This window comes from Carlito syrichta, unplaced genomic scaffold, assembly GCF_000164805.1.
Source record: "Carlito syrichta isolate Samal-C Ts95f unplaced genomic scaffold, Tarsius_syrichta-2.0.1 Scaffold312069, whole genome shotgun sequence".
Taxonomy (NCBI): domain Eukaryota; kingdom Metazoa; phylum Chordata; class Mammalia; order Primates; family Tarsiidae; genus Carlito; species Carlito syrichta.
The window spans coordinates 282,731-297,695 of record NW_007256165.1 but is presented as its reverse complement, the minus strand read 5'-3'; the positions used below and the strand labels follow the sequence as shown (position 1 = coordinate 297,695).

The 14,965-nt window shown below is 41.7% G+C and overlaps 1 protein-coding gene across 1 annotated transcript in view; it reads right to left on the bottom strand.

Annotated features, from left to right (window-relative positions):
* The window catches only part of BPHL (biphenyl hydrolase like), a 36,691-nt gene that overhangs the window by 17,494 nt on the left and 4,232 nt on the right, over window positions 1-14,965 (bottom strand). Inside the window, exons 2-4 of the mRNA XM_021718319.1 lie at window positions 12,186-12,292; window positions 8,808-8,974; window positions 6,975-7,128 (exon numbers count right to left, since the gene is read on the bottom strand). Coding sequence (XP_021573994.1) covers window positions 6,975-7,128; window positions 8,808-8,974; window positions 12,186-12,292 — 428 coding nt within the window. The remainder of the gene's footprint in view (window positions 1-6,974; window positions 7,129-8,807; window positions 8,975-12,185; window positions 12,293-14,965) is intronic.

Here is a 14,965-nt window from a genome sequence, read left to right as displayed (position 1 = left end):
AACCTTAATAAGTTGTTTGTACAGTGCTGCCAACATAGGTGCATGGTGACAAGTTCACAGACTCAATCGTTACACCTTGTATACCTATGTAACAAACCTGCACATGTGCCCCTTGAATCGAAAAAAAAAAAAAGAATGAAAACGTATAAAGGAGTAAGCAAACATTAATTTTTAACTTCTACCCAAAGATCACAACACAAATAGAATTTTTATAAAGCTAATGAAAAAACTGGAAAATCAGAAATCTTAAGAAACAGAACATAGCACTGAGAGACAAGAAAATTAACAAGAGCTAGAAAGATAGAAAGCTGAGGTCTACAAGTCTACTCAGTCCCAGAAGAAGGAGAGAATCAGAAGAGAAGAGGAGATTCAATATTTGAAGAAACAATAGATAAGAGTGTTTTTCAGAACTGATCAAAGAATCCATGAATAAAAATCAAATGTATTACAAATAGGACAAGCAAAATGAAATCCACACTTAGACAGAAATATAGTAAAACAGCCACATATTAAAGGAAAAGAGAAAATCTGAAGACACAGCCAGACAGATAAGACCTATCACACAAAATGTAGATAAACAGAAAACTTCTCAACAGCAACTAGATAAGACAGAAGACTGTAGAATAAGAGATAAAATAATTGTCTACTTAGATTTCCATATTCAGTCAAGCAAACTTTCAAGAATGAAGGTGAAACGGACACTATTAGGTAAACACTGAGTTCACTGTCATCAGACTGACTTCAAAGAACTTCTAAAAATAACTTTGAGAAGGAGAGAAATACTTTTAGAAGGATCACCTGAGAGGAAAAAACAGGTGAATAAAAAACTGGCAAAAGACATGTTGGTGAATCTAAACACAAACAAATAAACAAAACCCACGAAGACAACGAGAAAATAAAACATTGTGACATCTTCTTACATTAACATAAGTTTGCCCATAAGGAAGCAAAAAGACAAACCACATGCTATGAAAATATATATGCAACACAGCTATACTTCAAGAGGTTATTAATTAGACTATGTTTTTAAAAACTGCCCATCAATAATATTGTAATAATATTGGAACCGTTCTAGTGTTGAGTTAGATGGAGAGTTTATTTTGTTGTTATACTTCATATTGCATGTCTGTTAGACATATTGCATATTCTATGTACCAAATAGTATATTTAAAAAATTTAAAAACCAGTAAAAAGACATGAAAGATACAATACAGAAGAAAACCAAATGGTAAACACATAAAAAGATTCTCAACCTTATTGGTAATAGGAAAATGAAAATTAAGACCACAATTAGATAAAATTTATACTCATTTGATTAGCTAGTGAACTAAGAAGTCTGAAAGTTTCAACTTTTTGTTAAGAACATAAGTTAAGAAATTCCATATATTATTGGTGGGAGAAAACAATTCGACAGCTGGGCTCGGTGGCTCCGCCTGTAATCCTGTGCTTTGGGAAGCTGAGGTGAGTGGAATACCTGAGCCCGTGGGTTCGAGACCCGCCTGGGCAACTTGACAAGACCTCATCTCTACAATAAATCAAAAAATTAGCTGGGTGTGGTAGCGCGCGCCTGTAGTTCCAGCTACTTGGAAGGTTGAGGCAGAAGGATCTCCGGAGCCCAGTAGGTCGAGGCTGCAGTGGCCAGGAGCGGCCACTGCACTCCAGTCTGGGTGACAGAGTGAGACTCCAACTCAAAAAAAAAAAGAAAAGAAAGCAATTTGACACTTATACTGTGGTTTTATCTGCCCTCAACAATTTCACTCATTGGCTTATACACTAGAGAGATGATGTTGCTTCTGTGCCCTGGGAGACAGGTACAAGGATGTTCATAGTAACACTGGGAATAAACCAACTGTCCAGAAATGGCTTGGAAAGCTCAAACAGGTGATGGGGAGAGAGTGGCCATAGTAGGAGCTTTCTAGGGGACATAGTGTTCAGGCTAAGTCTGGGGGAACACAAGTCAGTAAGCCAGAAAGAAGGCAAGAGCAGGTGCACCAGTAAGAAGGCAGAAGCCTGCCAAGTGTTCTCAGGGGGTTGCATGTGTGGGGATGGGCAGGCAGAAGTGGAGGAGGTGACCTGGAGAGGTCGAGTCCTGGGTCACTCACTTGGTGAGCAAAGCTAAGGAGCTTGAACTTTATCCAGGAAGTTGTGGGGAATCCTTGAAAATATTATCTTACTTTAAAAGGTGAGATTCATGTCTTACCAAACTGTTATCAGGGCAGTGTGGAAAGCAGATTGAAAGAAGGTAAGGACCAGGACTAGTCGGGGAGGTACTCAATCAGTCTAAGTAGGAACTGATGACAAGGGCCAATCCAGAGCCTGGTGAAAAGGAGGGAGAGGGCAAGGAGGTTCCACACAGAGCCAAGGAAAGGAGCAGAGTGGCTAGAGGATGCAGCATGGAAGCCACAGCAGGACTGCAGAGCCCCGCCACGCCACCCTGGCAGGTTTTCTCACTGTTTTCAGTCCCGGCTTCCTTATCTGAGAAATAGGCTGAGTAATAGTTACTTTACAGGGATAGTATACAGTGAAAGACTTAGTTCATGGCGGGTACTCAATAAATAATAATTAAAATATTATTTGGGGGAAGAAATAGTATATTCCAGGGATATAATTTACCAAGATAAGAAACTTAGCAGGAGGGACAGGGAAGTTTGTGAGCTGTTTTAGAAAGACACAGCTGGGCACAGTGGCTCATGCCTATAATCCCAGCATTTTGGGAAGCTGAGGCAGATGGATTGCTTGAGCCCAGGAATTCGAGACAATCCTAGGCAACATAGCAAGACCTTGACTCTACAAAAAATTAGCTGGGCATGGTGGTGTGCAACTATAGTCCCAGCTACTCAGGATGCTGAAGCGGAAGGATCACCTGAGCCCGGAAAGCCGAGGCTGCAGTGAGCTGTGATCACGCCACTGTACTGGATGATAGAGTGAGACTCTGACTCAAAAAAAAAAAAAAAAATTTTAGATGGACTAAATTTAAGGTATGTGTGGGACTACTGTATAAGAAAACTGAATAAAAAGTTAAATAAAACAATACAGTGAGAACTAGTCTCTTAAAAAAAAAAGTAAAATATGTGGGACTTGGGAGTTAGGAGAAGCCAGGAGCTGAGTGAAGCTACTTGAGTGTAGGACTGAGAAGGGGGGAAAGCAACAAGGAGGGTGCCCTGAGGACCCCAACATCACAGTGTGCAGAGGGGAGCAGGCACATGTCGCAGCCAGAAAACAGCCCGAGAGAAGAGGGGGATGTCAGGAGAACATGGTGGCAGGAACTTCAAGAGAGAAAACTTTAAGGAGGGGGTGTAATCAGCACTACATATGTCATGAGTGAATTCTCTAATGCCACAAGATGACCACGGAACCAAAGGGCAGCAGGGTGTTCAGGGGGTTTTGGTTATAGGAAAGCACTGTCTCCACTGAAGTGGTGGGTCAGAGCCATCTTGTCACATTAGGAGACTAAGGGATAGGAAAGTGGAAATGCCAGCCCAGAAGGGAAGTAGAGATATGTCAGACAGTAAAGAGTAGCATAAGATTGAGAGAGTGGTGTTTTGCTTTCATAGAGAAAGGAAGCCGGGTGCAATGGCTCATGCCTATAATCCCAGTACTTTGGGAGGTGAAGATGAGAAGGTTGCCTGAGTCCAGGCTGAGTTGAGAAGACTGCCTGAGCCCACGGGTTCGAGACCAGCCTGGGAAACTTGGTGAGACATCATCTTTACAGTAAATCAAAAAATTAGCCAGGCATGGTGGCATGCGCCTATAGTTATAGCTACTTGGAAGGCTGAGGTGGAAGGATCACCTGAGTCCAGCAGACTAAGGCTGCAGTGGCCATGAGCATGCCACTGCACTCCAGCCTGGGCCACAGAGCGAAACTCCAACTCAAAAACAAAAAAGAGAGGGAGAAATGAGTCAGAGCCACAACACAGGTACGTTCCCACTGCAGGCCATGGAGTCAAGGGAATGACAGGATAATCATGCCTGGAACAGAGGGCTGTGATACAGCCATGTTCAAAGTGGGTCAGTGTCCAGGAGGGAGGACACACCAGACCTAAGAGCTCTGGGCCACCTCCTAGACACAGTGCTCTGGAAGCTGGGTGTGGGGTGAATCCACACTTGCTGAGGAGGTTGTAGCTAGAGGAGAAGCTGGTGCAAGCTGGCACATCACAGATGCAAAGGCCCAGAAGCATGAAGAGGAAAGCTTGTTTCAGGAGTGGCAGTGTATATTCAGTGTGGGAGAGGCATAGGAAGGATGAGGGAAGAGGAGAGATGAGGCAAGAAAGCCTGAGTGGGCAGATATATCAAAATACAAGTCACAAATTGGTCACTTGGTGGGAAGGAACAGAGGCAGGGATAGCTTGAAAGATGTAAATGCAGCGTCAACAGAATGTAGCCATAGCTAAATGAAGAGGGCAGAGGAGGACTGGGTCCTTGAGGGATGACTCTGGGGATCTGGCTTAGATGCCTGGATATGCTGTGAGTCATCAACTCAGATAGTGTTTACGGGAAAGGAACAAGGGAGTAAGAATGGGGTGTGGGAGGGGTGATGAAATAATGAGTTCAATCATAAACCAAAGCAGACTTTAACAAATTTACACTCTGAGACATAAAATAAACCGTAACAAATTTTTAAAAATTGAAATCATACAAAGTATATTTTCTGAACCTAATGAAATTAAACTAGACGCCAATAACAGAAAAGTTTCTGGGAAACCCCAAATGTTTGGAAATTAAATATACTTCTAAATAAGCATGAGTCAAAGAGGAAGCCTGAAAAAATATCAGAAAATATTTTAAACTGAATGAAATATAACATACCAAAATTTGTAGGATGCTTAGATGTAGCAGTGCTTTAGAGGGAAAGCCATAGCATTAAATGTTTACATTACAAAAGAAAAGGGTCTCAAATTAGTAAGTGAAGCTTCTACTTTGAGACAGTGGGTAGGTAAAGCAAATTAAAATCCACTCCAAGCAGAGGAAAGAAAATATACAGAGCAGAGACAATGAAATTGAAAACAGAAAACAGTAGAAATAACTCAATGAAACTAAAAGCTAGTTCTTTGAAAAGACCAATGAAATTGATAATACTCTAGCCAGACTAGCCACAAACAAAAGAGAGATGACACAGATTACTAATATCAGGGGGAAAAAATGGGACATCACTACAGGCCCTACAAACTCTTAGAAGGTCATAAGGGAACACCACAAACAACTTTTAAAATATCCAGTGGCTTTGATAACAAGGAGATTATACTTATTGCAATAAGAACAGTTTCAGCAGAGTAGATTAGAATGGGCCAGAATGGGCTAAAGAGAAAGGAGTGGAGAATACGTAGAAGCAAAGGATCAAAACAGACAACTCTTCCAATAAGCTTATGAGGAAGAGTAAAGAATGGGAAGGGAGTAACTACAGGTAAGAGGGGCAGCTTTCTGGGGAAAGAACTGTGCCCACCTTTGTAGACCAAGAGGAAGACTCTAGCGGAGAGAAGTCAATGATACTGGGGTAGGAGGAAGGACCAAAGGCAGTCTGTCTTAGAGGCAGCTGGAGGGGATGGACTAGCACCAGAGTGGCTTACTCTGCACAAGACACGTCAGGCAGGAACACACAAGGACAAGCAAGAACACAGATGAGGATTGGTAACTAAATCACGCTTGCCACTCAAGAGTTTCATATTTCTTTAGAACACAGAAAGACTGTCAAAAGCTAAGATTCTACAACAGAGCACTGCCATTAAGTAGCATTCTTAAGACTACTTAAGAGTCATATGAGTTGCAGAATAGCTGAAAAAGACTAGACTTGTGATATCATGAAGGAGTCTGCATACTTTTTCTGGAAAGGGCCAGTAATATAGGGCCTGTAGTAATATCCTCCTCTTTTTTCCTGATATTAGTAATTTGTGTCATCTCGCTTTTGTTTGTGGCTAGTCTGGCTACAGTATTATCAATTTCATTGGTCTTTTCAAATATTAATATTTTAGGCTTTGCAGGCCAACAAGCAAAATCAAAGACCTTATAAAGATACTTATATGCCAAAGAGAGAAAACACTGTACCCACCTTGTACTCCTAAATTGTCTGGGGTGGGTCATCTGGGGTGGGTCATCTGGGGTCTACTAGAATCATATGTGGGACAAAAAGCCACCAGCCTGCGGAGGGTCCTGGTGAGCCAGGCCAGTAGGTGGTGATAGTGGCGTAGTGCGGGTCAGTTTCAGTTTTTGCTCAGCAACCCCAGATCCTGGTACACCCTCCTCTCCTCCTCAGAGCCTGGTCAGTTCAATTTGGGCAGCTTGCTGGAGGCTCAGCAACCCGAGTAGCTGACTAAAAACCCCATGACTGGGTCCTGGTAACTACCAACAGTCGCCATGTGTAGTGGCCACTAGCACATGCCCTGAGAAGCAATGGTGGGAGCGGAGAGGGAAACGGGGAAGGGGTGAAGAGGGGATACCCCAGCTTCATCTCTGTGACTCACAGCACTAGCCTCCTCGAGTAGTGCCTGGGCCTTACAAAAGCCAGTGGCTAGCTGCAATACATAGGCTGGAGTTTGCTAGACTCTGTTCCAGTGCCTCTAGACACCTCAAGTAAATTTTGAAGAACAATCTTAAAAGTGCAAATAGCACAGAAATTCTTTAAAATCCAATGTTCCCTTTTACACTCACATTAGTCTCAATGAGTTTACTAATAATGCTTCATATCACCTCTCCTCCTTTGAAGCTCACTATCAGTAGTATTAACAGTAAATGGAAATTTTTTACTTAGCTAATTTTACTTACTGATTTTACTTAGTCTTTTCCTGAGTTATAAAGGTTTTGCTTCAGGAAATAAAAAGCTTTAAAACTCAGACTGGTTAAACTGCATGAGCTTTCTGAGAATTCATTATTCTTCCTACCTTAGAGTTGATAACTATAAGTAGATGAGATATGATGCATCATGTAACATATCTCAAAATAAGAGACGAGAAGGGAAGATATATCCCATTTATAGAACCTACCCTCCCAAATTTTGAGATCTTCCTCAGTGACATAGGCATTGGCCCCCCAGATCACCATCTTGTGGATGTAAGATGGATATTTTGCAGCAGCAATGAGTGCAGTTATGCCACCATCACTCCATCCCAGCAGAGAGATCTTCTTAAACTTCAGTGTCTATGATGAATACAAGATGCACAGCATAAGTTACTGCTCCTTCCTGCTAATAGAACATGCAAATCAATAACGGTCAGAGGCTGGAGCAGTGGCTCACACCTGTAATCCTAACACTTTGGGAAGCCAAGGCAGGAAAAACACTTGAGGGCAGGAGCTCAAGACCAGCCTGGGCAACATAGCAAGACCTTGTCTCTACAAAGATAAAAAAAATTAGCTGGGCAAGGCAATGTGCACCTGTAGTCCCAGCTACTCAAGAGACTGAAGCAAGAGACTCTTTTGAGCCCAAGAGGCTGAGCTGCAGTGAGCTATGATGACACCACTCTACTACAGCCTGGGTGATAGAGCAAGATCCCAATAATAACTGTCGTAAGAATCAATACAGATGTGGGGTTTGGAGTATCAATCTGAAACAAACAAACAAAAATCTTAGAGTATACTATGTGATTACATAATGTTTTCTCTCAATTAGCTCTGGTGTAAATATAATTGTTACAAAAATTTGAGCCCATAGGATGGGTTTGAATTATAAGAGAACCACATCTTCAGGATGTATCTTGTGGATTAAATCTCAAAAAGCTAGAATCAATGGACAACAACCATACTTAAAAATTACAAATACAGTGAGTGTGTGTGTGTTGTGTGCAGGTGCATGCAGGCATGGGCATACCCATATGTGCCTTAGCAAGGACTTTGAGAACAGTTCTGCAGATCAGAGAAGGAACCTTGAGATCTGCTGGATGAAGTGAAGCAGACCATCTGGTAAAGCCACTGACTGTAACTGTGGGAAGAATTGGCTAGGGCCAGGTTGTCAGAGGATGGTGGGGAGGTTATGTTAGTCCTCAAGTGAATTAATCAGCAACTAAAAATGTGTTTGGCAGGAAAAAGGGACAGAGATTACATCTGAGAGAGGCTGCTTAGAAGGAAGACTAGAGTGACTAAGAAAATTAAAGGTGAAGAATTAACAAATATTAGTCTAAGATATTTACTGCCAGGACTTTAAATTGGCATAACTAGTATGGATAATAATTTGGCACTATCTTGTAAAATAAACCTTTGTATCTTCTTCCACCCAGCACGTTGTTTCCTAAATTGTATGAGGCTCTTCCAACATGTGTGCTAGAAGCTTGGTCCAGAATGGCCACAATAACAGTGTTTATAACAGCAAAAGAACAAGAATGAAAATGGCCACGGACAAAAGAATGTTCACAGCATTGCTATTTATAATGACAAAAAAGGCAACTTAAAAATCACATTAATAATCTATTAGAAGATAGGTGAAATAAGACACAGTACGTCCATATAATGGAATAATATGTACCTGTTATAAGACTGATGTACGCACATATTTATTTATGCAAAAGTACTTCCTTGATAAATTGTTCAATGAAAACAGTAAGCTGGAAAAACATTAGGTATAGTGTGATGCCATCCATGTAAAACTGTGCAAGTATGTGTGTAATAAGAGTGGCCAGAAAAGCAGAGCAGTCAGTCTCGGTAGTGGTATGTCTAGATAGCTGGGTTGTGGGCTATTTCTACGTTCTTCTTTATACCTAGTTGAACTCTTTGAATTTTCTATAGAAATCACATGATATTACCTTTATAGAAAGAACAAAAATTGAGGAAAAAAAATAGACAAGCCCAGATACCCTCCTTCCCCTGGGAATTTCCCTGATACCAACCTTCATCAAGTCAACGGCATCTTTTGCATCCCTTTCAAAAAAATCCACTGGAAAATCTCGGTCTGGGGGCCTGGAATGTCCATACCCTCGAGGATCCCAGGCAACCACCGTGAAGAGCTTCTTACTTAGGTTCTTGAGTTGGGGTCCAAAATCAGTCTCTCCACTTCCTAAAATCAGCCACTTGATTACCCTCAAGCGAACACTTTCACTGTACCAAACACATTACAGTGAAAACAGAGCAGTAACAATCTTAAAGCAAAATCGCTCATTTCTACAGGAAGTTAGCCCATCAGAATGCAATCCGGAAAACTGCTTACAAGGACTGAATCCATTTACTTGGTGGCTGACTTCCTTTCCTGGTGGAGTTTGGACCTGCCTCCTATCTCCCCCTGGTGTCTATTTCGAGAACGAACAGGCCCTGATTCTTCCTTTGGTCCTGTATTGTTTCAGTGCTTTTGATAACTCTTCTTAATCTTTTTTTTTCTTTTAAGAATTAATGAAACTGTGTAGATATAAACTTACAGATATATGCTTCTGGGTTATTTTTTCTTTCTTTTTTTAAAAATAAATGACTTACAAATGAGAGAGATCTCTGTATCTGTAAACAAATGTATAAGATTTGATCCAAGTTATTCAAATAAAATTCTAAAATTCCAATTTTTTTTTTTTACTAAACTAATGCAAATATCCCTGAAAATTTTATTTTACTGTTATAATTAAAAGTCAGAAAACTAAACTGGGCATGGAGGGAAGAAATCAAATTAGTCTATTTCACTGAAACAGTACAAAACAACCTACGTTAACAACATATGAGGGGAGACCAAAAAAACCCAGAATTATATTTTGGAGGCTGGACCCCTTGTAGTACAGGTTTCTCTGGCTAGGTAAGTGTTCTAGGAACCCACTGGCATCAGCTAGGCACTGTTGTGAGAGGCTGCGTTCAGTTTCAGTGAATTTTTTTCAGAGATTCTTTCAATGTGTTTGCCCATTTCATGATGGGTGATTTAAAGTGCACCTGCCCCCACCATGCTGAGTGTTCAGCAGTTTTTGACCAAAAACGACATGACCTCCGTGTCTTTCTATTCAACCAAGCTTGCTGAGCGACTTTCGTTTCCCCGGATGAAAAAAGTCCTCAAAGGGAAATGTTTTGCCAACGTGGAAGAGGTAAAACAAAAAATGGCAGAAGCACTAAAATGTATCAAAATTGACGAGTTCAAAAACTGTTTTGTGCAGTGGAAAAAGCATCTCAATAGGTGTATTGCATCAAAGAGAGAATACTTTGAAGGTGACTGAAGTTTAAACATATTATAAATACACAATTTTTATAAATAAATTATAGGTTTTGGGGGTTCCCCATTGTGTTCTTGAGCCTGTGGTGGACTTGACTGGCAATGCCCAGCCTGCCACATGATCACTGTAGGCTTGCTGTGTCCACACTGTAGATGTGGCCCACAGCCTGGAAGGCCACTCTCAGAGAGCTCAGTCCAGGGGCAAGTCAGCATTTTATCTGTAAAGTCTGCTAACTTCTGAGGGAGGACTCATGGCTCAGGCCACAAATAAGGCTAAATACTTTGTCTCATAAACTAGCTATGCTATAAAATGTCCTTCAAGATGGGGCATGATCATTTAACATGACCTAGGCCCATCACCCTTCCTGAAAAGATATCTTTCTCAAGATCAGGCAAATCACTCGGAAAACCCAAGTCAAAAACAAATCAATGGATCTCCAGCCTACGTGTACTGTTTTGACCTGAGCCTTCTCTTCTGGTCCCTGGCTGGAGGGACTTCTGCAGGGGAACAACCCTGAAGAGGGACAGGAGGTGAGAAGACAGGAAAAGGGAACAACTTAAAAGACCAGTTTCAGAAATAAGAAGACATACGCTTTCTGGCACACATGTACACATTTGAAGACCAGTGCCAAGAATACTAAAACCTTAAGAAATGTTTAAGGAATCTACATACATAGTTATCTATCTGTACATGAAGCCTGAGAAGCCTGTGGGGAAGGGAACTGGGTGCTGAAGGCAGGACAGGAGAGAGAATCTCACTGCTCCTTTTTTTAAATTTGGGAATTATGTTCATGTTTTACATAAACAAAACTAAATTGGTGAGATTTTTTATGGCTGGATAATGATTGCAATACTGAAATCATGGAAAGCCAAGTCAAGAAATGTTTTCCCGGATAACTAATTCTACATCAGCCATCAGTAAATGTCCTCCTTCCTTACAAACAGCTTAAGGAAAACAATGGTGCTAAACACCTTCTAGACCAAGATACCTCAATAGTTACAACCGTGCTACAATCAGCCAAGGCTCAGGCACATGGAACCAGCTGTAGACTAAGAAGTATTTAGCATTTGACTCTTAGAAAAAGCAAATCACAAGGAAAGAAGTACGGTCAGCCCTCTGTATTCGTGGGTTCTGCACCCATGGATTCAACCACCCTGAGATAGAAAATATATATATTTTTTAAAGTGGTTGTGTCTGTACTGAACATGTATAGAATTTTGCCATTATTCCTCAAACAATATAGTATGACAACTGTTTACATGACATTTACATTGTACTAGGAATTATAAGCAAACCAGAGATGACTTAAAGTATGCAGGCAGATGTGTGTTGGTCATATGCAAATACCACACCATTTTATATCAGGTGCTTGAGCATCCTGGCTTTTAGTATGCTTGGGAGTCCTGAAACCAATCCCCCATGGATACTGAGGGACCACTGTACATACTGGGATTATTTCACTATATCAAAAATAAAGCAACAATACTAAATACAATTTGAGATGTCCTGGGCTCACTGGAAATTTTCCCCCTGAACTCTCTACAGCTGAACTACTGTTCTGTGAAATGAGACTGAGATCCAGTGGGCTTTCTTACATCCCATACATTGAGAGAGGCTAATATGCTAATCTAATTTTCATTTTCAAAAAGACTTTAAACCAAGTTTTCTTCTTACCTCTTATTTTAATTGAACATATTATTAGCCACAACAGAGTGACCAATTCATCCTGGTTTTAGGACTAAAAGTCCCTGGAAAACCCCTCAATGCCAGGCAAACAGGGATGGCTGGTCACCCATTCTCCTTCGTTTCCCTTTTATAGTTTCCCCCTTTCCTGGACCCCTGTCAACCTCCCAGATTATGGGCAATTGTACTTTCACAGTTCACAGCATGGGAACAACTGGGTGCTTCAAGGAATAAAAAATATATTTGCTGCAATCAAACTTGGGTGATTTAGAAAAGTCTAGCAAATTTTATTTAAAACATTTCAGCAACGTACACTAAAATTAATAATCAATATTAGGCACCTAGTATTGGAATGCATCACAGATTATACAGCATGCAAGAGTATGCCATTAAAAAAGTCCAGACCCAACATCCCAGGAAGCAGTAGGACTGCATGCTCTCCCTCTCCAGTCTGCTGATAATGCAGGTGAACACCATTCACAGCCACTTTGGCAGAGGTTACTGAGGTGCTAGAAGAAAAAAACAAAAAACACCATCCCCCACAGGGAGAAGGGGAGTTAGGGAGAAATTTGTGAAAGAATACAAAATTACACCTACATAGGAAGCATAAATGCCAGTGTTCTGTACCACTGTAAGATGGCTATAGTTAACAGTAACATATAATTTCAATAACTAGAAAAAGGATGTTAAATGTTCCCAGCACAAATAATCAATGTTTGAGATGATAGGCCAATTACACGGATCTAATCACTATACATTATATGTATTGAAACACCACTGTGCACAAGAATATGTATAATTATGTTCATTTTTTAAAACAAAATATTTTTTCAAAAACCCGTTCCCAAAGGAAAATTATTTAGCAGTACAAATTTAATATGACAAAATTAGCCAGGCTCGGTGGCTCAGCCTGTAATCCCGCGCCTTTGGGAGGCTGAAGGGAGTGGATTGCCTGAGCCCGCGGGTTCGAGACCCGCCTGGGCAGCAAGACCTCATCTCTACAATAAACCAAAAAATCAGCCGGGCGTGGTAGCGCATGCCTGTAATTCCGGCTACTTGGAAGGCTGAGGCGGAAGGATCGCCGGAGCCCAGCAGGTCGAGGCTGCGGTAGCCGGGAGCAGCCACTGCACTCCAGTCTGGGTGACAGAGTGAGACTCCAACTCAAAAAAAAAAATGACAAAATTGCCTTTTATATGCATGAGCCAGCTCCGGGACCCCTCTCAAGTTTTTTGGACTTTTTGGATTTGAACCTCCGCTTTCCAATTCTGAACATTGACATGAATGTGCATCTTCCTACCAGACTGCAGACTGAACTGTGCCTTCATGCTTGAATACGCTACAGCATCCAGCATAGGGCTCATCCTACAAAAGCACTGGGAGGCTTGCTGAAATCAGTGGCTATCTAGGCCTATGGCACACACGAGTGCGGTGGAAGCCAGGGGTGTCCCAGGGCAGGCTAGCACGAGGACTCCACACAGTAAAATGTGAGGGTAGGCATCAGGAGCTCAGACCCTGGAGCACTCATCTGCACCTCAGTTGACCTAGAGGAGCCACCACTCCCAAGGATGAGGTTGATCCAGGGGCTCCAAGACCTTGATCTCAAGGCTGCCTTTCAGATGAAGGGTTTCTTGTGTTGTCTGGCCGCCTACAGGAGGACTACAGTCAGGAAACCCATCTGCACTGATATGGTCACACTGGCTTTTAAGATGTTGAAATATTTCTGTGTTGACTGTGAAGTAGCCACAACCATAAGCCCCATCTCAAGAGCCCTCTTTCCTGCCACAGGACTCGGGACATGGCTAATGCCAGTGTCTGTCCTGCCTGAATGATGTGTGTTCTGATTAACTTCTCCTGAGTTGTTCTTCCGGCAGCTCCAGAACAGACTGTCCAGGGATATACACAACAGAGTACGTACGATGCCCCTGCACCAGGCTCCAACAACCTCTCCACCAATTCACCAGACAGATGAGTGAATGGCATGCTGAAGGGACATTGTGGCATGCCAAGACAGTTGCTAGAGGGAGCCACTCCTCTTCTAGTGAGTAGTTGATACATTCAAATCAACCGCTGCCTCCTTTTCCTTGCAATACCCTACCCTACTTCTGCTCTTAGACAAAATGATTTTTTTTTCTTGTGATGTTATGTGCACCCCCCCGGCAGTGTTCCACTATAGTCAAAATGATTATTGAAATGTAGCACTTCTGAAAAACCAAGGTCCTGTTTCCTCTTTTGGCTTCATCTTATTAGCCAAATTCATACAAGAAACAAAACGCAGAAACAAATGTGTTGATCTGATTTTAAAACACAATTTCTGGAAAAATATGACATAATTAGGTAGTAATAAGGCCTGACTTACCTACAGAAATATTATTAGACGAGCAATAATGAAGACACAGAACAATGGCAATGTGATAGAGACACTGCCAATTCACTCACTGTTAATGTCCTATTCCTCTAAGAATTCACTTCTAGGGCTAAAATGGCTTGAACAGCTTAGGGTCGAGATAGAAGAAGAGAAATGCACTCTACTAATAGAGACTCATTTCAGCAAGCATTTGCTCATTGAACAAATGGACTTTACATGGACTTCTTTCCTTTAGCTTCCAGGACCATTCCCAAGTCCTGCCTACAAAACACCTCTAACGTCCCTCTGCACTTTGCTGTATCCATGTTTGACGTTCCATTCCAATAAACAGATAAACAAATGCTTACTGAAATGAGTCTTTATTTGGAGCATCTGCTTCACTCATAATCTAGTAGGAGAGAGACACAGGGGACTCACGCTGCAAACCCTCAGTGAGGACTGAGGACAAGCAAGTAGTGAGGCAGGTAGGTGGAATAAAAGTTCTTAACAGTGTGTCCTGCGTTTACTAAATTAAATGAGGTAACTCCCTAGAAAAAGACAACCAGCGCCTATACGGTTCATGTTAGTACTCATGTGTATAACATCACTGTTTCCCTTTATTGCTCCTCATGTCCTGGAAATGTCAGGGACTTCATTCCTTAAAGTGCCAAGGACATGCTAGTAAACATTACTTTGCACTGCGGGCTAGTAGGTGTAATGAGAAGACCCCTCCCTGTCTCTCTCACCACGGAAAGCCAGTTGGTTTTCAGGACTGGTGTTGCTGCCTCGTGCTCTCTGGGCCAGTCCCAGGGCACTGGCTCACATGGGCTTATTTCCTTCA